At 37.8% G+C, this 25,612-nt stretch overlaps 1 protein-coding gene across 6 annotated transcripts in view; it reads right to left on the bottom strand.

The window, feature by feature from the left end:
• Positions 1-25,612, bottom strand: part of lrch1 (leucine-rich repeats and calponin homology (CH) domain containing 1) — a 114,000-nt gene that overhangs the window by 33,355 nt on the left and 55,033 nt on the right. For 4 of the 6 annotated variants that reach the window (XM_017436252.3, XM_017436255.3, XM_017436248.3 and 1 more), the window contains exons 3-14: positions 22,962-23,088; positions 21,291-21,396; positions 15,429-15,565; positions 15,081-15,208; positions 9,851-9,938; positions 8,789-8,894; positions 7,804-7,916; positions 4,847-4,917; positions 4,575-4,661; positions 4,152-4,226; positions 3,897-3,933; positions 1,465-1,581 (exon numbers count right to left, since the gene is read on the bottom strand). In XM_017436252.3, coding sequence (XP_017291741.1) covers positions 1,465-1,581; positions 3,897-3,933; positions 4,152-4,226; positions 4,575-4,661; positions 4,847-4,917; positions 7,804-7,916; positions 8,789-8,894; positions 9,851-9,938; positions 15,081-15,208; positions 15,429-15,565; positions 21,291-21,396; positions 22,962-23,088 — 1,192 coding nt within the window. The remainder of the gene's footprint in view (positions 1-1,464; positions 1,582-3,896; positions 3,934-4,151; positions 4,227-4,574; positions 4,662-4,846; positions 4,918-7,803; positions 7,917-8,788; positions 8,895-9,850; positions 9,939-15,080; positions 15,209-15,428; positions 15,566-21,290; positions 21,397-22,961; positions 23,089-25,612) is intronic. The other 2 variants (XM_017436250.3, XM_017436253.3) reach the window with 1 other exon arrangement.

Here is a 25,612-nt window from a genome sequence, read left to right as displayed (position 1 = left end):
CATTGTGATAGTTACCGGGGCTTGCTCAGGGAGGTTTCTGTGGTCATCTCGTAGGGAGATCAACCACTGTGCATTACTGTTGTGGGATGCCTCCCTTTCCCATATGCCTCTCCAGTATTGTTCAGTCTCCAGCCTTGGTGGGTCTGTTCTGTTGTTGTTACCCATTGAGAGCTGGTTGGGTGGAGAAGAGCCAGTTAATTCTCCTGGCTTCATTCTCTCTTGTGTATCTCTTTAGGCGGCTGGCCAAGGCTTGGAGTCTTTGTTTGGCAGTTTCAAGTGCTTCAGGCATGGGCATCTGTTGCTCTTATAGCCAAGCATCTCCAGGATCACTGATGCTGAGTTGTACATCAGCTCATTGGTTTCCGTTATTGTGGTGGTAGGAATTGTTCTCAATGCTGCATTCACATCTTCAATGAGACTTTCCGATGGTACTTCACTCAGCCGTTGTAATTGGCGTCGGGGTTGTTTACTGCCCAACCGGGCTACGATTCTATCTCTCAGGTCAGTGGCTGTTTTGTTCAGCTTAGATGGTTTGTTCATTGGGGCTGCATACCCAACCTCTGGGTGGGGAGTTGGAGTTAATTCCCCTCTAACCTGGCATCCTGGCTCCTCCCCCTTGCCATAGCATTTGTGTTGCGCCTCGTCAATCTCAAGTTGTGATAGTAGTTGCCGTTTGTGGATATTGGAACACTGAGCTACTAGTTGTTTGGCAGTCAGTGTTGACTGGGGATGTCGAACTAACCATTCTTCCAGCATTCTTTGCATGTAACCTCTCTGACTAGGGTTACTTGAGTAGTAGCATTCCAACAGATCCATGTTTTCACCTCTCATCCATTTCCTCCGTCTTGTTCCCCAGCACCTGACGCAGACCTTGTTTGGCCGAGCGACGTCATATTAATCTCTCTCATGGTATGAGGTAGGCAGTAGCTCAAACAATAGTAAATATAATATAACAGTAAATATATATATATAGGTTAAGCTCTTTGTTAAATGGCTTATTAGCAAGTTTGTATATTTAACACAGACACAATTGAGATTGTGAATTACTGCTGCTTTTATTTTGTGGGTCAAAAGCTGAAAAGTTTGGAAACCACTGCTCTAATAAATACATATACAGACTGTATATTAAGGTAAGGTGCAAAAATCATGCTAAGCAAAAGTAAACCTGCCATAGTATGAGCTTGTAGCCATTTATATATACTGTATTTCAATGTTCATTAGAAAATAAATATTCCACTACGCACTGACAGAAAGACACACTCCCATTCTGTTCACATGTGTAAAAAAGCTGCCGGATGAAGTATGACAAATGTGAAAAGCTCAGTCAAATAAGAATATAACACAGCAAACAAACACATGAGTCAGTTCACTGGGAAGCAGGACTGAGAACAGCTGTGATGGGGGGGCTGCTACAGCCCTCAGGATGTAGCAGCCCTACATCCTGAGGGCTGCTGCTACATTTACCTTAAGTGACATATGCCACTCATGCTGCCGGTATGCTAGCTGGGCCTCAAAGCGGGCCTTCTCTACAATCATCTGTCTCTTCTTCTGGAACTCATAGACACCTTCCTCCATGTGCTTCTACAGAACGCATCAAACATTTAGGCTATAAGTCTTTCACATTTTCTGCATACTTACTGGATTTACTTTACTTTTCTAAAGACAAAAAAACAAAATACTTCCAAGCCCATTTGGAAGCTGTTAAAATACTTGAGTTTTTGAGGAAATGTATATATACAGTATAATATTGCTGCAGGTGGACAACACTAGAAATAAGTAAACGACACAATGTGGTTAGCTTTAAGGGTTATATTAAGAAAAATATTTGGACTCATAAATATTTAACAGTAACTTTTGTAATGTGTGACTATGATTAAAATACCACGATTATGAAATCAAAATAGTAATAATTCTGAGAACATATCTACTAGTTTAATTATGAAGCTACCAAGTTTCATTTCTTCTCAAGTCTGAACAATGGAAAATATTAAAACTGTGACTTCTGTCAGCTTGGTATTACTGAATATTACTAAATTATTTTAAAAAAATTCACAAACGATGTTCTTAACTAATTTATACAAAAAAACAGCATACTGATATGTATTTGTGGCAAATAGAATCCAAGAGAAATAAATTATTTTGATAAATAAAAATAACTCCTAATAGAGGCTGATGCTGGGAAAAATACTAATTCTATTTAAAGCTTATACTTCTAACACAGGAATGAAGAACCTTTTTTTTCTCGGGGGCTATTTAAAGTTTTACAAAGTCCTCTGAGGGCCACAGTTAATTTGTTAACCTATATAATGCTACAATTATAAACCAATAAAACCACTGTTGTCGTTTTTGCATATTTACTTTTACAAACATTTGTAAATTTCAATTAGAAATTGATTTTTTTCCTTTTTTTAACTTTCTTTCTTGAACAGCTGCTGCCTTTCAAAACACCAATCATATAACAATATGGGGCAGTACAGTATATTGTAGATAATATAAATTATTATTTTATTTATATTATATTTGTATATTTATTTCAAACAATTTTAAAAAACTTAACCAGTAGGACAAGAGAAAACATATGCATACATAACCAAGAACAAAATAATTAACTAATCACAACTTTTCTGTTTGAAAAGGAGTAGGAAGAAGTAAACCTCATTTAATTCTACCCCTTTTTAATTTTAAATGTATTCTTTGACTTGAGAATGTATTTATTTATTTTAATATAAACAGGTCAAATGTGTGGTTTAGAAAGATAATTTATTCCTTCACAAACTCTCCCTGTGCATGAGGCTTCAGGTTCTTTGCTATTAATTCACTCACCATAATAGTGTCTCTGTTGCTCTGTGGTCTTCTAAACTCTGAATATTCTGCACCCTAACTGACGAAGCATGATAACGAATCTGTCTTTGGCTCCTCCAGTTTAGCGTGCTTCATCATTGCCAGCACGGTGCCACAAACTAATCACACAGGTTTGCTTTTCACTTTGACAAAAATATAATCACTTGCCCATTTCTCAAAAAGAATGCATCATTCAGCATCCACTTTTCTTTGTTCACCATGATCAACACATCAATCATCTCTGTTCCACTGACAGTTGACCACTCTTGTTGTGTTTACTAATGCCCTTTTTATGCTGGCTCTAAAAGTCCCGGCTCCACTCTACTCGGCTTGCTTTGCGCACGTTTCCACTGGCATTTTTTCGAGGCCGGTCCCTGCTTTTTTGGTCCCTGCTTCAGAGTAGGGTCAGCTGGGCCAGCCCTGCTTTCGTGGGTGATGCAAGTTTAGCTCCTGTTCACTCATTGGTCGTGGGTGTGGCCAGATGCAAACATAAAGAGCGCAGAAAACAACGGTAGACAACGGCGTTAGCTTACCCTGCAACGTTTATGCTGTCTGTCCCCCAGCTGAAGGCGCTGTAAAGCCTAAAATCTCCGGCGGATAACAGCTGTCCTACTCTGCGCAACAATCGCGGCATCCAGACCATTTCTTCCACTGCGCCTCTCTTCCTTAAGTCTCAGGAGAATCCCCATAAGTTTAAAAAACAGCAACAACACAGGGCCAACGTTGTCCATAGCTCTTCCGTTGTTTCCACAAATGATGCCAAGTTTCGGTAGTGCAACTGAGTTTTTATTTATTTCTTTGTTTGTAATTGCATGGAAGGCTGGAATAAATGATTTCGAGGGCCATATATGGTCCAGAGTTTGAAGGTTCCGCACTCCTGTTCTAACACAATAAACTAGTACTTCATATATAAGAAGCATTGTATGTAACTAAAGTTCAATGTAAGTTAAGCCTGCGATGTACTGTCAGTGTCAGCTACTAAAATATAGGCTGTTGACAGCTGGCTTTTTGGTAGCGGTTTTGAGTCAAAATTAAAAAAGTTTAGTACACAGTACCTTTGATGTTGTGGTGCTGTCATCACTATCCTGTCCACTAATGAAAAAGGAAAACAAAACAAAGGAAACATTGAAATATGCTTACATTTACCGTAAACCTAAATATTATTGTCCAAACCTTAAAACTTAAAGGAAAGCTAGTTTTCTTTACAGTCAAATATTCAACAATCATTTTTATAACAACTGTCCTAAATTTCTTTTTGTTTCTGTTGACAGAATAAACTTAAGTTACAAGCACAGACACATTAAACTCACTTTAATGACTCCTCCACTGTGACCATCTCCACTGGGTACAACCGGACTCCAGACAGATCGTCCTCTGTGTTCACTCTGAAACACAAGATGTGACAGAAAACAACAATTACTTTAAAGCTTAACATTTTGTTGCAGACTTGTTTGAGCTCAGGGAGTCTTCTTCTTTATATTATGCCCTGTACAACTTTCTTAGGACTGACTTTTATATCAATAGCAGAACTGGAAAGTACTTCATTCTTTATTCATAATAATTGTATAATTTTATTTTGCATTTCAGTTCTTCAATCAATGTTCCTGAACAATTTAAATTTTAGTCTGACAGATACTGGTCTAAACAAAAAAATTAGTTCTTGGCAAATATACAAAAAAGTACATTTACCACTGATTCTGTGAAACATTTGTAATAAGGTGTTGGTTTCTCACCTGCTCGGGTCCTGCAGCAGCTCCACAGCTTCTTTCAGCTGATTAATCATGTCAATGTGGAGCTCTGTGTCCCCTGGGACCGCTGACCTGTGACCACAAAGATCAACAAATAATCATGTAAATCAAATCAAGCCCTCTTTTATTATGTCACAACTTAATATACCAAACATACTTTAAAGCCATTTGAAAATGTTCTTACACCCCTAAATGTAAATCAGCTGAACTGAAAAGAAACATTTTCTGTACTTCAAAGTGAAAAAAGATCAACCTACGTTTGTTCTGTTTGCCAGTGTGATTCTTCTTCTATCCTGAGAGGCTCTTCAAAGTCTGCTGCTGTCCGACCCTGCACACACGCACACACCCACCAACACACACATCAGCACCAGCTGCAGCCATCACATGACCTGTAGCCTCCATCTGCCATTGGACCAAATTCAGAGACGTTACCACCATTATCTACAATGATGACACTATGACAGAGTCTCTCTCTCACTCATCTGATCATTCTATCATCTAATTTTTACTTGTTTGTTAAAATATGTTGAATAGGGAAAAGTCATTTTTGGTTCAGTCCATATTTAACAAATAAGAGATCATCTGTAAGGAAGTTTCTTAATATTATAGCAATATGAATAAAATGGCAACACTGTTAGTAATAAAAACAAAGCAAAATGTATTGAAGGCACATAAACCATGTACAATATATAAACAGCAAAACATACACTTATTATTTTTTATTATTAACTAACATTAAACACAAAAGCTTTGATTCAATAGCATTTCTGAGAGTGAGAAAATGCCGGAGGAATGGAGAAGTGTGCTTGGGACATTTTTTTAAGAACAAGGGTGATGTACAGAGTTGTAGCAACTACAGGGGAATTAAGTTGATGAGCCACATGATGAAGATGAAAATCTGGGAAATAGTTGTAGAAGCTACACTTAAACAACAGGTGATTATTTGTGAGCAGCAGGATGGTTTTATGCCAAGAAAGAACACCATAGATGCCATCTTTGCGATAAGGATGCTGATGGAGAAGTACAGAGAGGGTCAGAAAGAACTTCATTGTGTCTTTGTGGATTTAGAAACATCATACAACAGGGTTCTGAGGGAGGAACTGTGGTGTTGCATGAGGAAATCTGGAGTGGCAGAGAAGTATGTTAGACAGGTACAGGACAGTATGAGGACAGCAGGACAGTAGTGAGGTGTGCTGTAGGAGTGACAGATGGCTTCAATCTGGAGTTAGGAGTGCATCAAGGATCGGCTCTGAGCCCCTTCTTGTTTGCTCTGGTGATGGACAGACTAACAGATGAGGTCAGGCATCCCTGTTGACTATGATGTTTGCAGATGACATTGTGATCTGTGGAGAGAACTTGGAGAGGTGTATGTATGTACTTGAAAGAGGAATGAAAGTCAGCTGTAGCAAGAAAGTACCTGTGTGTGAATGAGAGGGAGGCAGGTGGAACAGTGAGGCTACAAGGAGCAGAGGTCACAAAGGTGCAGGACTTCAAGTACTTAGGGTCGACTGTCCAGGAAAACGGGGAGTGTGGTACAGAAGTGAAGAAGAGAGTCCAGGCATAATGGAGTGGATGGAGAAATGTTTCAGGAGTGATTTGTGACAAAATAAAGGTGGAAGCAAAGGTCAAACGAAAGGTTTACAAGACAGTGGAGAGCCCAGCTATGTTGTATGGTTTGGAGACAGTGGGGCTGATAAACAGACAGGAGACAGAACTGGAAGTGGCAGAGCTGACGATGTTGAGGTTCTCCTTGGGAGTGACAAGGATGGATAGGATTAGGAATGAGGTCATCAGAGGTTGAGTTTAGTACATAGGCAGTTTTTCATATTTTCAAAGTTATAAACAATATCTCTAAAATATATCATAACTTTATTTATAGTTTTAAAAAGTTTTGCAAAATGATTTAGTATCTAAATGCTGTTAGCTTAATAAGATGCTGAAATTTCAGAGTTACATCATGCAATCAGAGAAAAGAAAATTGCTTTAAAAAGATATTTTGAAGTAACGGCCTATGGAAAACACATAAATAGCTTTATGAACAACCTCAGTTTGGAAAATTTAGTTTAATTCTGATCAGATTTACGAGCTAACAACTAATTCAAACAGTGCCAAGATTGACGTAGATCGCTGCCATCTGAAAACAATTCCAGTCTTCAAATTTTATAATGATCCAAGCTTTTATATAGTGTTTGTATAAATCCATTTTAGGATGGCAGCAATCCACTATAGTCTTAGCTGCAGTCAAACTAGCTGTTAGCTTTTCAAGCCTGTCAGAATTGAACCATTTCTCCAAACCAAACATAGTAATTGTTTGGAAACTTTTCACAGAACCTTATTTCAAACTGTCCAAAAATCTTTAACTTAAAATAGGCCCAATTGAAATAGTCAATATCATATACATAGAACTTCAAAAATGCCTGTGTAATCAGCAGGGTGAAGATGAAGCCCTAATCAAACTGGTCAAATCTGGAGATTTTTTTTTGTTTTCATGACTGCCTACTTAATGACCTTTCAGCTTCATCAGTGCAGACGCCACCATGTTCAAAGAACTGATGGACCAAAACAGGATCCATGAGGGTTTACATATCTTTTTACACTGAATCCATCTGCATGAAGAAGATTTTTTGCTTACAGCTCATAGTCCACAGTGACACACACGCACACTCATAGTAACTGTCACTAATTCTCAAATAAACAGACCCTCAAAAAAAATCATTGCATTAGGTTTAGTTTCATAAAGAACAACGAGTGCTGTGGGGCTTTAAGTGCAAAATTATCAATAAACTATCTTTTTGTCTTTATGACTATTTGACCAATCGAAGCTCTTCAAGGAAATAGTCATACTCACTCATTCATGTACACATTAACAGCACATCTTTTAGTCCATGTTTCTCTACACACACGGACACATTGGGTGTCTCTGTGAACTTCAGTCTCTTTAAATTGATATTTTAAAAGCCACTAAATGAATCATGGATCTGTAGCTCCTAAGCCTCAGTGTTCTAGGTCTGAGTTATTAGTGTCATGCTGATTGTAACATGAAGTGACAGTTTAGGTTGCAGTGAAACAAATTTTGACACAAGTTGCCAAAAATGATAAGCAGTGAAAGTAATGGTGGAACAACTCAGCCCAGTAAACATGAAAGGTTTATATAACTTCCATCTAAGAGTGAGTTTTGTCATGAAATGAGCCATTTAGAAAGAAAAGCTCTTGCCTTGATGTAGTTGATGAAGCGATTGCTGAGAGCTGAGTCTCTGTAGTTGTTCTCCTTCAGGGCTTCTGTAGGGCTCTCCTCAATCAGACGCACTGAGTCGGAGTTTGGGTCGGCTGAAATTAAGCAAACAAGAGATCTCAAATGTTGGACCAACATACAGAAGACTTATTTAATAGCAGTGTATTCATTTTCAAAGAGAAATTCACACTACATATAAAACCCTTAAAAAAACTTATCTCAATCAAAAAGTAGTATGTACTGTATTTAAATTCAGTTCTAATGATGACCCCTAATACATACATAAAAAATGCTGGTCACCACCTTTACAAACATATCTGAAGTGCTCTTATTAGCGTCCATCATCATTCTGGAAGTGTCAAAGTGCCCAACACTATTTATTTTAAGACAGCTGTTTTTTTTATCAGTGGAGGTGTACACAGATTTACAATGAGAATACAGGTTAAAACACAGCATTTTATCTGATTTAAGTTAAACACGCAGATTTTGGGAAAACATGGCTAACACTGTTAACAAATTGTCAGAAAATAAAAACTTATCTACAGTCTTCTTTTACTTGTGTCAAACTCAGTAAATGTGACCCTCAATCAGCTTAACCTAATTAGCTGATTAAAGTCTATTTAAACAGTGTGCCCAGGGGGCTGCTGCTGTTCTCCATTAGAGCTGAACAACCCAGATCCTGTTCACTACTGATTTTAGAGCCCAACATCATGATAACTGTCAGCTAATGGAGATGAACTATATAAACACTTTCCTACAAAGTGACTGTTTAACTACTCGTGTTCCCATACACCTGCATGTAATTTCAGTTAAAACACAAGTTAAAGATTGTTAAACCTTAAAATTGAAGGTTTTGCCTTTCATAACTGTTGGGCAGCAGAAGCAGATTGCTGTGTGTGTTGGCTTGAATGTTTTCAGAACTTGTTTCTCTCAATGCTACTGCCCATCATCATAAATCAGTGTGCACCTGTCAGGGAGCTGATGTGTTCGCTGGAATCGTCTTTGCTGATCCCCTCCTCCTCTGTAATGTTGCTCATTGGCGCGTTGAGACTCAGACTGTCTTCATCTGAAGGCTGCAATGAACAAAAACAATACAGATTTAAAGCTTGATTTAATTAACCAGTACATTCAATTCAATTCAATTATATTCAAAAATACTTTATTAATCCCAAAGGGAAATTAAATGTTGACGTAGCTCATTTAAATCAAGGAGTTATTATAGATGGTGATGGCTCAGGGCAGGAAAGATCTCCTGCAGCGGTCACTTTTACAACTAATCTGAAGAAGCCTTTGACTAAAGAGACTCTGTTTTCCGATGACGGTCTCATGAAGAGGATGGTCAGGGTTGTTCATGATTTATGCAAAATCCTTCTTTGCATCATCATCTCCAGAGGTTCCACAGTCATCCATCAACATCAAGCGAAATCAGAAAATAAGAACATTACTGACTGAATACTGATGACAATACATCATTGCCTTGCTTTGTGCAACAAAAAAAGCCACTAACAATTGCCAAATATTTTTTTTTTTAAATAAAAAAACAGTCATTCAAACCAAATTTTTCCTGATTTCCATCCACATCATAAACACACTTAGAAGAACGAAAAAATGTTTTAGCAGATGGGGACTTGAACAAATGAAGATAAAAATATAACTTCATCAAAATCCCTTGGTCTACACTTTATTGGTAAAATAAATTTAATACACCTAAAATTCCATCAGTAAAACTTGCTGAATATTAAAGATGTAAGGAAAAATATTGTTTGCATTTTATATAATTGTTGTGGCAATTCATCAGCATTTATTTATTTTTTATCTTGTGGTAAAAGGTCAATTAATACTGAAAAATAAAATGTAGTCTTTCTTCTCTGTACAAAAACATTCATTTAAAGATTTAAAGAACATCGGCAGCCTAGAAAAGTTTACATTTGTTCTCACATATTTCAAACCAGAAGAATGTGACAATAAAGGAACATACACAAATAACACACAAATGTGAAACAGAACTGCACAAAGACATGCTCCGTACCTCAGTCGTAGACAGCCTCTTCTCTCCGCTGTCACTGCCAACTCCTGAGTCGCTGTCCTGCTTCCTCTGCAGCTCCATGTCCTCCACACTGCAGAGACATTACACAGGTCACACACTGGAGGAGCACGTGTGCTTAAAGTCAGAGGGATGCACTGAATCAGAGGGAGACGGTCCAACTGCCCCGTCCCTCCTTTTTTTCGCCTCAGTCCACACTGGTGTGGAAATCCTGGCTTCATGCGCTCTAATCATTTTAAACTCCTGACTGGTCACATATGTTTTCTTACTGAAAGCTAAACTTTCTGAACAAATTGGCGAGGGTTTAAAGTCGTCAAAAGGTTTCAGGCACAGGGTTCCAGCGAATTCCACAACATTAAGAGTAAGGCCTTTAAAGACAACAAAAAATAAATAAAAAAATCTTTTTCACCACCATATTGCATCTATTAGAGATGCACCATTACCAGTATTGGTTTAAATTTATTTCTGAACCAAGAAGAATAGGAAGAAGAATGTGGAGCTTTTTCAAAGTGAACAATGGAGACAAATGTAAATCAGACTGCAAACTATGTTCAGCAAAGTTGTCAACAGGAGGGACATAATCTAGGATTTTCAACGCAACAAATCTGACAGAACATCAAAAAATCCTTCATGATAGTGAGTTAAGAGTTGTTAACAGCAGAAGGAGACGGCTACAGTCTCTCAGTGAGCAGAGGACAATCCTGGAAATATACAGATCTGATCACAAGCTTCCTGACAATCTCACCACTCACCAACAGGCACTTTTAGAAAAGAGTATTGCAGTACTGGCCTTGTTTGAGGAATTAAGACAAAAAGTAAGCTCCTCTGGTTTTAAAGTAATCATAGGAAGTATAATTGTATTCTGCATACTCGTAAAGGTACTCGGTATTTGCAAGTATTCAAATGTAAGTACTGGCACTTGGTCTACACAAATGTGGTATTGGTGCATCCCTAGGATCTATGAGCTTTATTTTAAAACTCCATATAAAGACCATATTCTGTTAGCCAGTACTTTTTTAGCCTTTAAAGAGGCTTTTATTCATTTCCCATTAACTTAAACCCTACCATCATGACACAATTGCTCAAACTCAAAGCACTCTTTATCAGACAGAAACACAAACCAGAAACTGAGCCTGAAACAGACTGATGCTGAACAAAAATGACACTGGAAGTTGTGTTAAAAAAGTTCTTGCACTGAAAGTGAAAAACTTCTGGTGGCTACAAACGAACATTTTTATTCATCTACAGAGTATTATATGAAGGTCATGGCACACTATTCCAGTTTGAACCACGTTTTGAAGTATGTTTTTGCATTGGGTTTTCCAAAACTGGGAGTAGTAGCAAAACCAAAACTGTGATGAAAACAAAAGAATTACAACTAAATTGTTAGGAGTATTTTAATGTTAATGCAGACATCTGTATGTGTCCACATGACCAAATCACTGCATCTGGGGGAGACGCCAAAAAATATACATTCTTACCTGACCACTTAACCCCTGTGCCATGCCCCCCCGACTTTCCTGGAATTTTGTACTTAAAATTTAACATAGTCTTAAATGCTAATGTGACTTGTGCACATGACCAAACTTCAGCTAGCAGAGAGAGCGCACAGCCTGTTTGAGTCTCTCTTTCTCTCTCGTTCAGCTACTGCTGATTGAATTGTTTACACCCCGTCTACATGGGAATGGCGTTTTGTGAATACGCAAAAGGGTTTTTATTGTTTCAGCGATGTCCACTCTAGAAATGCAGCTATAGGAGACCCAAAATGGTATTCTTGGAAATCATATTCCTGATTGATTAGTTTATTTAAAGAACATTTCAGTGAACGTTTTGATTTTCTTTCCTAGGTTTGGTGTGTTATCAGCCTTCTTGCTGTTCTATTTAAAGAATTAGTCATGCTCTATATTTGCAGTATCTGAACCGTTTTTTTGGGTCAAGATTTCATCCTCTGCCTTTTTTATCTCCTACAACAAGGTGTATGTTTGACTTCTAGTCTTTCACAGTTTTGTAATAATAAAACCCCAACAAAGGACAACAAGGAATAATGGTAACAGTGGGAAAGAATAACAGGTTTTAAATAATTCATTTGCACTGTGGGGCATGAGTACAGTTTCTGAACAGGAATTTTTTTATGCTTACATGCTAGAACTGCTACATGTGGGTGAAAACTTCAACATCCTTTGAAAGATGGTCTCATTTCCCATTCAGCTTTTAGGCTTTTCTGTCTCTCGTGTACTCTCTCCTAAACACTGTGATTAATTTGTTTTCTTTTAAAAATTTAATTATTTTTTATTAAGGAAAAAGACACCAGATCCTGCTGTTATACACAAAGCTTCAATCACTAAGTTTATATCATCCATCCATCCATCCATCTATCCATTTTCTTTACCCGCTTCTCCTTTCTGGGTCGCAGGGAGGTGGTGTCTATCCCCAGCAGTCACTGTGCGAGAGGCGGGGGACACCATGGACAGGTCGCAAGTCCATCACAGGGCCTCATAGAGACAAATAAGACAAACCACCATTCACACTCTCACTCACACCTAGGGACAATTTTACAGTTACCAATTAACCAACTTGCATGTTTTTGGTCTGTGGGAGGAAACAGAAGTACCTGGAGTAAACCCAAGTGAGCAAAGGGAGAACATGCAAACTCCACCCACAAAAATGTTAAAATAATAAAACAACTTGGCATGAACCATAGACTATTCAACTTTAGGTAAAACAGCATTCCCTGCAGACATATTCACTCTAGAATGAGACCAACAAAGAGATGCAGTTTCTGAACCAAACATTATGTGTAAACTAAAGAGTTCAAAAAACATCAAATATGAAGTTGCAAGGCAGATCAAACAGTCCGTAGGCATTTTTATGCACTAATTTGCTTTGGAAGGAAATTAATTCCTGCTTTACAGACAATTACACACATTTATGAATGGAATAATGGGTGCTGCACTTTTATATTTCCATTAGAAGACATAAAAAATACCTTAGTGATAAACTCATCTGTCTTTAAGTTGATTTAGAGTAAATAAATAATTTCCCTATTCAGCTGGATTCACTCTATCAAACATTGACAGTTTTAGTTTTTTTGTTTTTTTTTCCTTTATTCACTCTTACTCTGTTTATCAATCTGGACTCTTCTTTCATTTATCCATTAATAACTGATCATCTCTTTGAAGACTGGTTTGTGGCCTTACTTTTCCCTGAATCTCGGTGACCTCAGACAGACTGTCAGAGTAAGCCATCAGAAATCAATTCCAACAAACTACTGGAAGATTTGGCTAAAAACTTGTAAACTGAAAAAAGCCATTCTGTTTTAGCAGACATCTTTTATTCTTCCAGAGTGTAATATTCTAAAAACTAAACTGATAAGAGCCAAAAACTGATTAATTTGCTGCTTATTGAAAGCTGAATTTCATTTGATACTGTCTAAGTGTAAGAAGTCATAATACTCATTAGTTTGTGAGTTCAAAATCTAAAATAAATAAAATCTAAATTTCAGGTTAAATTAATGTCTTTACATGCATATAATATTAGGGTACGTTTAGAACTTTGATAGATTTTTAATATTGAATTCTTACATTTGGCCTCTAGAATTGTGCCGCTCGAGGTGGCTGCATGTTGGAGTAGCTCTGTTGCACCCATTCTGAGATACTGATTTTGAAAACTTTATTCCTCTTTTTTTTCTTGATGTAAATCACTTTTTTGGATGATTACTTCCTCTGGTACCAGACACTGTGCAGCTGGAAATATTTTTACTGAAGCCTTTTTACTTTTGGACATTTTGTTATGATGCGTAACCATAACAACAAGTGTTAAACGTGAAGAACCCTGAAGTCCAGTCATGGCCAAAAGCAAACAGACCGCCCATAAATCCACTGGAGATAAAGCTTCCAGGAAGCAGCTCGTCATCAAAGCTTCCCACAAGTGTGCCCCGGCCACCGGTGGAGCGAAGCAGCCTCACTGCTACAGGCCCGGTACTGTGGCTCTCAGGGAGATCCACCACTACCAGATGTCTACTGAGCTGCTCATCTGGAAGCTGCCCTTCTAGCACCTGGTCCAGGAGATTGCTCAGGACTTCAAGACCGACCTGCGCTTCTAGAGCTCGGCCATCATGGCTCTGCATAAGACCAGTGAGGCTTACCTGGAGAGACATCAGGACAGACCGCTACAAGAGGTCCTTCCTGCCCACAGCCATCAGCATCTATAACAACTCTTTAACAAAACCGGGATAATGAGCTACAACAACATCTAATTTCCCTTTCTTTCTGTCTTTCTTAATGTCAAGTCATGGAGCAAAATAATTTAATAAGAATATTTAAAGTGGACCTATTATGCTTCCTTGAACAAGTCAGGATAGGTCTGTGGGCTATATATAACATGTTCATTACATTTAATACACAAAATCCTTCTCAGATATTGAGCTTTCACCTGATCAATTCTGCCTGTTTTGAGCTCATTTCAGAATGAGCGGTTTTAGGGCTACGTCACTATTATGCAAATAAGCTGCTGTTGGCCAAACATTTTCCTTTTCCAGCAGACATTGTTCAGCGGTAAAACCAGCAGAGCAAATGTGATGGTCTTCTTGTAATGAAGTGGGTGGAGCACCGCTTGAGTTGCTAGGAGAGAGGCTGGGCTTGGCTTGGGGTTGCTAGGTAACAGGGATTGTGACGCAAAAATTCTGAGGTTTTTGAAAAAGGTCATTTTGAAGACACCAGAAAACATTTACTTATTGTCAAAAAATGACTGGGTGAGTTTTTTTGTTTTGTTTTTGGACTGTTTCTAGAAGCAGTAGATACCCAAATAAAGTCTCTTTACCAGAAAAAAAGAAGTCATTCAGGAAGTACATTCTTTAAACACAAACAAAACTTCACTGCTGTTTGGAAGGTTGAGAAAAACAAGCTAAAACTTTGGAGAAGAGTTTTTAATCAATGATCTACCAAGCAATGCTTTTTTGCTTTAGATACTTAGGAAAAGGTATCATCACATTGCTGCCCAAATCAAAGCTTTCACCACCTGGCAAAATAACATGAGAGCCAGTGCCAGTCTCTGGCCCCGTGGTTGGAGAACAGTACCTTGGTATAAACCCCAGAGTAACAAAGCATTTTTACACTAATAACACACAAATGTTGAAAAAAGAACTGTAATACTGTACTGTAGATTATAAGATGTTTCAAATCGCTGATGCATCTGCAACGATATCATGGTAACAAACCTGCCAGTTGAGGGACGTAGGCCGAGACGCTCTATGGCTGGCAAGTAGAGAGAGTCAGGCATCTTCTCACTGCGACATGCTTCGATGCTTAGATACTTAAATATATGAACTTTACCCTTTATACAGATCTGAAAGAAGAGATTTTTAAAAATAAAATCATCCCACTGTGGCAGGAAAAACACAGCAGTTAATAAAAACAACACCATGGAAAACTACTTGCATGTGTGCATGCTTTCATAGGTTTTACATTTTCAATCGTCAGACACTTCTAACATACCTTTATAAGGAAACTTATAAAACTGAAATCAAGTTTTCTAAAAGAGGAAGTATATAGATCTGTGCAGGTACCTGTGCAGGGGGACTCTGCAATGGATTGTTCTCGAGCTGAAGTGACTGGAGCTGCTTCATTTTCCTGTAACACACTGGGATGGTGGACACCTTGTTACAGGACAAATCAAACTTCACCAGAGGAAGGTCTGCCAGATCTAATGGAAGACACAAACGCAGAAAGATATCTTTAAAAATCAACTAATCAGCTTTAAATTTATGTGTTTTGGTAAATAATAAAGGTTAAAGCTGCACCAACAAATGACAACCTTGACAGAAGTAAGTTATCAACTTTCACAGGGAATATTATTTTTTGTATAATGTTTTTTTTGTTGTTGTTTAATTGCTGGCCACTTTACATGTTGCCAGTACTGGATTGGACCCCCCTTTGGTGTCAGATATGCCATAATTCTTTGTTTTACTGGTTCAACAAGATGTTGGAAACATTCCTCAGTGATTATGGTCCATATTGACATGTAAGCATCACACACATGCTGCAGATTTGTCAGCTGCATGTCCATGATGTGAATCTTCTGTTCCACCATATCCCAAAGGTGCTCAATGGGAATGAGAGACTTTGGTGACATTGGACACCATTAGAATCCAGTGAATCCAGACCGATCAGACCAGACACCATTTTTCCAATCACTTATTGCCTAATTTTGGACAATCTGTGTAAACTGTGGCAAAGTTTCCTGTTTTAGCTGACAAGAGTGACATCTTGTGTGGTCCTCTGCTGCTGTAGCCAATCTGTTTCTAAGTTGTATGTGTTGTGTGTTCAGAAATGTTCTTCTGCAGACCTTGGTTTATAACAAATAATTATTTGAGCTACTGTTGCTTTTCTATCATCTCCAACAAGTGTGCTCATTCTCCTCTGACATCAGCAAGGCATTTTCATCCACACAGCTGTTCACACTGGATATTTTGTCTTTTTTTGACCATTCTCTAAACTTTAGAGATGTTTGAGATGTCTTATTACACATTGACCATCTCCTTATGATTATCAAGTGTATCTGCTCAATGGTTTTTATGATTTTGTGTGATGATTCTAATGTTCTGATGATCTACTGTGTGATGTTTCTGATGATTGTAATGATTCTACTGATGTTTTCATGATGTAAAGCACTTTGAATGCCTTGCTGCTGAAATGTGCTATACAAATATATTTTTACTTACTTTACTTACTTACTAGTGAAAACCCCAACAGATCAGCAGTTTCAAGTCACTTAAATCACTTGTCCTCCCCGTTCTGATGTTCAGTTTGAAATTCAGCAAGTCATCTTTAGTAAGTCTAAATACACTGAGTTTCTACCATGTTATTAGTTGATAAGTTATTTGTGTTAACAAGCAATCAAACAGGTGTACCTAATAAAGTGGCTGATGAGTGTAGAATACAAATGCTTCTGTAATGATTTGGAGTGAACAATTCTTTTTATGCCATTTGTGATGGCTTTTGGTTAGGTTCCAGGAATTTGTTTTACAGCCCAAAAAGTCCTTAGTCAGCAAGTGATTAGAAACTTTTTATTTTGTACAGAGGAATCAGGACAGAACAAGCCCAAGATATTAAAGAGATGAAGGGAAGATGATGATAGTGAAGTCCAGGTTTTTTTGTTCAGTTTTCAGATCACCTTAGACGAAATCTGAGACCACTGGACAAATGTATTTGACATTCCTTGAGCCACAGATTTTTTTCTCCTCTAAAATTCAAAATAAAATGTCCAAAATAAACTTTTACTCCACAAAAAATTCTTAAAGATTTTTGGAGATTTTATAAAACAACATTCCTGGAACTTCAAAAACAAAAAAAGAAGTTTTTGAGTTTGTTGCCACAGTTTTAGTCTCAGTTTTTCTTCTTACAATCGTAACAAAGCTTATAGTGTAAAGGATATACTAACTGATGCCAAACTGTATTTTTTAAAATTAATTTTATTTTATTTATTTCTTTTTTGTGGATGAAAACTTTTTATTTTTGTTACTTAGACATAAAAATAGTTTTTGAATCTGAAAATGCTTTATAAATAAAACTCAGGATTTAGGCTGTAACTATTGTAAATCTAGACACTTGCAAAAAGCATCTCTAAATCAAAAAGTTGGTTTAAAATTATTCCAGAAGTGCTGCTTCTTTTGACCTCTCTAGTTTTTAGATCCAACATACCTAAAAAATTTAAATGACATCAGCTTTGTGCCTGACTGATCTTTAACACACTGTAATTGTTGACCATCAATAAACCAAGCCTGCCCACATGCAGATGTTTAATGCCAAAAAAGTTTACAGATGTGAAGCAGTTTGTTTCCATGATCTACTCAGACTATTTTTTTTTGTTATTTTGTAAAATAAAACAAAAATCAGAAATAAATACAATACACATTTGAAGGCTTTATTTTTAAATGTAGATTTTCTATTCAGAGTTTGAACAGAGCAGTTTGTGTGACTTCATAAATAGAAATCACATTTAGATATTTGATCCTGGTTGGCTTAAACCTACCACCTATTATGCTGAAAACACCATCCCTACAGTGAAGCATGGTGGTGACAACATCATGCTGTGAGATGTTTCTCATTTTGCACTTTGAACCGCTTTGTTGTTGAAAAGTGCTATATAAATAAATTTGACTTGACTTTCTCATCAGCAGGGACTAGGAAACTGGTCAGAGTTGAAGGAAAGATGGCTGGAGCAACATATAGAAACATTGTTGATGGAAACCTGTTTGAGTCTTCCATAGCTTAGAGACTGGAACAGAGGTCTGTTTTCCAGCAGGACAATGACCCTAAACATACTGCTGAAGCAACACTCCAAAGTAAATAGTTAAATGTCCTGGAGTGATCCGGTCAAATCCCAGACCTCAAGTTTTGCACACTGAGGTTTTCTCTGTCTAGTTGCCTTCAATTTATTTTGTGAGAATTGTTTTAGGCACTTGATTAGACTAAAAGCAGAAAAAAATGTGTGGGTGTGTTTTCCAAGATTTATGTAACAATGGTAAACTGTAGGTTTGTCGACAGAAATCATTCGGTGAAACATCCTCTATAGAGGGCCAATAACAGAGAACTATAGATCCCATCATCTCTGACAAAGAGATCATTACAGACTCGTCCTGACGGCTTTTCTTTATTAAAACCACATGTAGGCGGTAATAATGTAAGTCAAGCAGCCATGATCGAGACAGGAGTGACAACAGGGACAATTTATCTGGTTACTGGATAAAAATATCTTCTAGATCAGATTATGTACACAGACAGGTCAAATGCCTGGCTAAATTTAAATCAGTTCTGTCAAAGACACATAAATTTGAGTTTTTACCATAAAGCAGGCAGACTAATGGTCCTTGTCAACAGTGACAGCAGTGGTGATAATTCCACTGAGCCCTACACTGTTAGTTCTGGGCTTTTTTTAAATTTGTGCCACTAATCAAAACATTCTACAGTCACAACAATAATTCTGTCCTTAAAAAATATTTTCCCATTCTTTTTGTACTTTGATCTCCACATTACTTGGCTTGCTCTAAAACAGTGCTGGTGGTCTTATCTCAGAGACCCTCCGGTGCAGCAAATAATAAAGCACAAGCTCCACAGATATTAAATCAAAAACAACATCCCTCCCAGTCAAGGGCTGCCGTCCAGTCTGAGACGTGAAAGCCTCCCTGTGGCATTAAGCTGTTGAAGCACTTTAAAGCTCTTCACTCCTTCCAGGAGAGGATCATAATACAGAGGGACAAGCACATGCCAAGTTTGGAAAATATAGTGGTAAATCCAAACAGACGAGTTGAGGCACGCGAGTAAAGCAAAATGAGTCATCCAGTAAACAAACTGGAGTCATTCATCATTCGGATCGACTGTCCTTTGCTCTGTTTTTCCAGGACCTATCACAACATAAGGCCACTGTTGACAAAGACAGTGTTTGTAATGCTGCGTCTCTTTGAGAGACCTTAAGCTAAAAGATAATATCAGGATTTCTGTGCCGTCTTCCACTTTTCTATCAGTTATAGCAGTGGTGTCTAGTCCTGGTCAGTATGTCTTCCCTGAGCAAGACATACTGAACCTCAGGGACCAGGATTGGACATTGATGTGTTTTACCAATAAAAAAAGACTTTGAGAGAACAAAAAAAGCTAAAACACCACAATACGATCCTAGTTTCAAGATCAAGTGGTTAGATCAAGAATAAAATCAAGATTAATTTTGACATCTTTAGAATAAAGTCAAAATACTATTTCAATACAAATGTTCATTTTATTGTATTTCTTTAGCCTCCATATCCAGGGGCAATAATGGGCAAAAGGCCCACAGAGTGAAAAACCAAAACCCACTGAGAAGTCAGGACCATACCACCCCAAAACAACCCGGGCAGGCCAGCCAGCCCATCCAAACCACACAGGCCCCCTGACCCCGCCTCCAAACAGAACCAGAGACGCCAGGAACCGGAACCCACCTGGGAAACCGGAATCCAAACCGGAATCGCCCAAATGACACCCAGCCCCCACCCCAGAAGAAAAACTACACCCACCCTAACATTTAGACATTTCCCAGAAGGCATAAGACATTAGACCAAAGAGAAAGGTTTGGACCCACTGGTATAAAACATGCAGGGCTGAAGGGCCCAGAGGAATACTGGTTCAGTCTTCTAACTCGCTGATATACTTTGGAAATTTTCTAAGATTTTAAATACATAATCCATAAAAAATAGCAAACAATCAATGTTACTTTTAGCTTTTAGCCGGCATTTAGCTGCTTTCAGTCTGTCTTTGTCTAGCCTTTTGCTACTTTTACCTACCGTTCTGCTATTTATTGCTTTTAACTTGTCTATGGCTACTGTTCCACTACTTTTAGATTTTGGCAAGCACTTTGATACTTTTAGCTAGTATTTTGATACTTTTAATTAGCCTTTGCTACCTTTTGTTACTTTTAGCTTTTAGCTAAACCTTTGTGATTTGGGCTTTTAGCTAGTGTTCTGCTATGTTTAGGTTTTAACTAGTGTTCTGCTTTCTTTTTAGCTTTAGCAGCTCAGTTTCAGCTTCTTCGGCAGCTTTCAGTAAAGTCATTCAGCACTCACTGCATTTTCCCAGAAAATGTCATTTCTGTAGTTTCCCTTTGTTTCAGTTCTTTTTAACTAACAGCAGCCCGATCATCACACCAACAGTCAGTCAGAGGAACAAGCAGTGCAAAGTCTCTCCAGATGCGCTCCAGAGAGTCGTGGCTGCTCATCTCTGTGTCACCAACTAAGCTGAGGACTAGAGGTGGATCTTTGGTCACATTGGGGTTAAGTGTATTTTAGGGGACTGGGACGGGTGTGGCAGTGAATAACAGCAAACTCTGCAGTCTAAAATAAGCCTCTGTATCTTGGATAGAATATGAAAAATATTGCTCAATTTCTCTACTTTCCTGTAACTTTAAATTTAACTTACCAATAAAAGTAAAACCATTTCCTACAATAGTATTTTTACAGTGCCCAGTACTTCCTTATCAGATTAGGAACATAAAATGGGATTAACGAAAACATTTCTCATGTCTAAATTCTGCTTAGACTGAAGACAAATTTGTTGTTTAAATTAGCATCCTAAAGGATGCTTTCTTACTAAATCACTCAAACTATTAGGGAAAAAGTAAAGTGAAAAGAAGCATTCCCTCAAAATCTTAGATAAGGTTTTTTTCACAAACAGAGCAAACAAGATAGTCAAGACAATCCAAACCATTGTAGAGATGCATTTTATTGTTTACATACTACAGTTAGAAATACGTTCCAAAATGTAGATGGTTTGTTTCTGTTTGTCTTTTGGTCATCTGACTGTAAACATGGGTGAAGTTGGGTGCTGTAAATAGAACCTTTGTCTTATGATGACAAAGTTACTATAAATTCCCTACAACTTCTGCAGCATACAAGCAAACTCACCTTCTGGCAGGACGCAGAGAAGATTTCGACGTACATTTAGTTCCCGTAAGGCTTTGAGTCTGCCAATATGACGAGGGAGAGCTGTGATTTCATTACAGCTGATGTCCTGTAAGACACAACACCAATCATGTTCAGAAATATTCTTCTTTATGCGGAAGTTTATTGTACTGTTGTGCAAACAAAAAGTAAAAATTACTGAGTCATTATAAGCAGAACTTTTTACATCTCTGAGAGCAACAATGTTACAAAGACAACCTTTATAACCTAATTTATGTTGAGGCTACGCTGATTAAAAATAAAGTACATTGATGCAATTCATCATATGAAATATGCATGTTTGCATAAATTCAGTTTGTAAAACCCCCTTTGCAAAAGACAATGACCTTGCTACGCCCTCCGAGATCAACATAATCTATTAGAAAACAGCTGGAATGTGGCACTCCGTCATTGTGAAGGAAATCGTGATGCTGCTATATTTTTAGTACTCGCCAAAAAGGTGTTTCATGCTATTCCCAAAATGTCCCCATGCACAGTTAATACACTTCATATGTCACCAGTTCGCCCCGAAACAGATGATTGTACAATGCCCTGGGCCTGCCCTCGGCACGACTCTCTCTGACTGGGTCAAGATGCAGCTATATGCTAGAAGGTCATGCCAACTAGCATGACATTACTACCATGGGCAGCATGTCTACACTAGGTTGTTTCCATGACTTTGTCACAAACACAGCAGTAGCTTAAGATAGCATCCCACTTTGATGGGACTGCTAGTGACTAGTTTGTAAATGGCTTTTACAAGAGACTCTCCAAAATGTCTCAAAACACTCAAGTTGATTACCAATTACCTTGTGCGAGTTGCAAACCCATGCTGTCTGTCATTTGAGTTTTGAACATGTTTTTAAAAAATAACTGTGTGCCAATTGTTTTCTTAATAGTGGTGGAGTCTTTGCAGGCATCTTTAACCCATCTCATAAGTTGGAAGGGAGCTCTCACTTGACACAAAACATGTCCAGGTCTAAAAACCATGTTGATGAAAAATACCAGTTATTGAAAAACTGGTCCCAGTCTGCCTATCTTCGATTCTACAGTGTACTGTAGATTAAATCATTCACATGGGGGTGACTGCCAAGGTGGGCAGAATGTGGATGGAGATGGGAAACAAAATAATGTGCACAGCCTAGAAGACATTTTTCCAAGCTGTGAACATGACAATAAGCTGTGATTCGGAAAGACTGGCTTCTCAAAAGACTGTTACATGGCTTGCTGGTTGCTCGTTCACAAGCACTCAGAATTCAGTGAGACTCCAACGGCAATTGTACCACAATATTTCTACAGAAGTTTTGTGCATGCTCAGAACCATCATGGACCCATCTCGCTCTATTACATATGGTAAGCCCCCTGCATTTTTGATACACACCCAAAGACTGCATCAAGACACTGCAAAGACCTTCCATGTTCTGACTGATTTTTTTACATCATAGCATGGTTGTCATTCAGTGTGAAAGGGCCCTAAGAATAGTGGCCTACTGTACACACACAAACTTAAGATTGCAAAAAAGTCAGAAAAGGCAGATCTGGGCTTCACGCATTCACATACAAAATACTAACAAAAATATATCATTAAAGAGTCCAAAGAAAAACCTACACCGCACTCTGTTGCTCAACACTCACCAGCTCCATGAGGCTACCCAGCTGTCCGATGGTCTCCGGCAGGCTCACCAGCTTGTTGTTGCTGGCATTAAGGACTCTCAGAGGTAAACCACACAGGCAAGTCGGCAGAGAGCCAAGCTGGTTTCGACTGCAACACAAACACACACATCAATGACTCACTAACATGGAGGAGATGGGGGAGAAATCAGGACTGTGGGTGACCAGTTTGTCACAATTCAGGAAAGAAATTAATGTTTTAGTTATTTATTATAAGATATGAGCCCATTCCTAAAATGGTTACTTATGACAATAATGCAATGCAGTATTAATACAAAATAACCTAAAAAACAATTGGTACACATCTGACAGAACAGTAATGTGTTTTCTGAGGAGAAAATGAATGTACTATCACATAAGCTCCCTATGTTTCATTGTTATAAAATGTGGAGAGGCGCACAGTGAATGCTGTTTATTGTTTGTGCTCATAATGTAGTATGTGTGTGTGTGCATATGTGTGTCTGTGTGTTCATTTGTCTGTAGCTTTAGCAAAAAATGTCATGAACCAATGGATGGATTTTATTGAAATTTTAAGTAATCATTAGTTAATATCAACAACCTTTGGAGTCAACCTAATTCAAGATGGCTGCCACAGCTAATTGATAATTTTGTCATTTCACAGCAACTTTAATTATATTTTCTGTCAGTATGTACAGACGATGAAAGCAGATTAAAATATGTTTATAAATTTAGGAAAGCAGCTAAAGAGCGAGCAAAGTACCGTTAGGCTGAAATCACTTCCTTTTTTTTTCTATAAATCATAAGATGTAAGCTGTGAAACTATTTAAGTCTTCTGTGGGAACAAATCTGACTAAGTAAACCCAAATCAAACAAACTCTTTATTCTAAAAAAAAAAAAAATGATACACTGACACTCACACAAAGAGAAACACAAATGTGGATAGCAACACACACATTTTTACCACAAGACTGTGAAGCCTCCTCTGAGTCAGTTCTGAAAATAACGTTCAGGAAGCCAGTCATTTTCTCACACAAACACACTTCAACTTTTTAAATCCTGAGTTTGAATGCTTCATTTCTGTTTAATGAGCAATGAATTGTACTTACTCATGAATTGTGAATTGTGTATTACTGCCACACTCACAAAAGATGTGATCCTGTTTTAAATATAACACATTGTTACCATCTTAGGAAAAACACTCAAACTCAGTGCAAAGAACCAAAAATCACCCAAATGAGCACTCACAGAAAGAACGTTTGTGTTTAACTGTGATGAGGAGCTTCTTACATTTAAAGATGTTAAAAATAAAGCTGCTTTATTCCTGAAGAGGAAGACAGACTGTATTTTTAGTTTTGATAGTGTGTGTGTGTGTGTGTGTGTGTGTGTGTGTTACAGACTTAAACTGAAGTGCCATTAGTCATTCTTCAAGAACAAGATGAACATTATGAAGAACTCAAACTATCATAGTTTAGAATAGATAGAAAAAGAAAAAGCTTCATCAATATAAAATGCAAACAAAATCCATGAAAAAAAAAAATAAATGTATTTCTCCATTCGTGTTTTTCATTTGTTTTTGTTTTATGTGTTTCCTTAAAACATTCCCGGTGACTTGTTTCTACATACATGTATGCATCACAGCCTAATGAAGGAGGCTGTGCTTCAAAGGTCATGATGGGACCAGTGCAAAATAAAAGCCATGCTAGCCTCTACCTGCATCGTCACTAAAGCTGCACACCTGGTCATTTAGCTTTAGCTTTTACTACGATAAAAACAATATAAAACATATACAAACATTTGTACTAAACATACATCAGTTACTGAGTGTCAGACCTCAAGTTATCCCTTGAATGAAAAGACTGATTGTGTCAGGGCAGGGAGACAAGAAGTGCCACTTTTATATTTTTGGCAGGTTTCTATAAATCAACATTTAAATCACACATGGCCATCTTGAAGCCCACAGATCACATTAGTTGTCCATATCAGGTCCATGGGAGACCAGTGGAAGATCAGAAGTCAAATATAAATGATTCTGCACACAAATCCAACATTTTCACTTTGAAACAAGGCTTTTGCAATGCTTTTATTTTGAAGGTGAGTACGGGGGCAATTACATCAGCAGCCTCTAAGTGCAGAGGCAGTAGCATCTCTCCACTGAGTTACTGACATGTCAGCACAGTAAAAAACTACCAAGACTGATACAGAATGTAACATGGAGTGCTGGAGTGTTTAATAACTAAAGTTAGAGGTAAAGCAGTGAGATCAGCTTGTGGAGAATAGGTTGCTGTTATTAGGATTACAGCAGACATTCTCAATATGAAAGGTTCAGATTTTTTATTATTCAGTTATAGTTCCTACTCTTAGCAGCTAATAAAAGTGATATTTATAGTAGTGCTGGGCGATATAATGATACATATCGTGGGGATGACAGAAAAGTGTCTATCGTGATATATTTTTCTATCGTCTCTGTCGTTTCTATCATAATTGTATCAATGATTCATGTAAATATTTCATAACGACGAATGTATTAGTGTTGTCACTTTGCATACATTCAGTTTATATAAGTGATAAATAAGAAGAAAAAATAACTATTTTGCGAAGAACCTCCGTTTTGCGACATGACGCTGCTTTACGTGTGGGTTTGCGACATGCTTTAC

Source organism: Kryptolebias marmoratus, linkage group LG6 (genome assembly GCF_001649575.2).
Source record: "Kryptolebias marmoratus isolate JLee-2015 linkage group LG6, ASM164957v2, whole genome shotgun sequence".
NCBI lineage: Eukaryota > Metazoa > Chordata > Actinopteri > Cyprinodontiformes > Rivulidae > Kryptolebias > Kryptolebias marmoratus.
The sequence above is the reverse complement of the archived record's forward strand: the minus strand, read 5'-3'. Positions and strand labels throughout refer to the sequence as shown.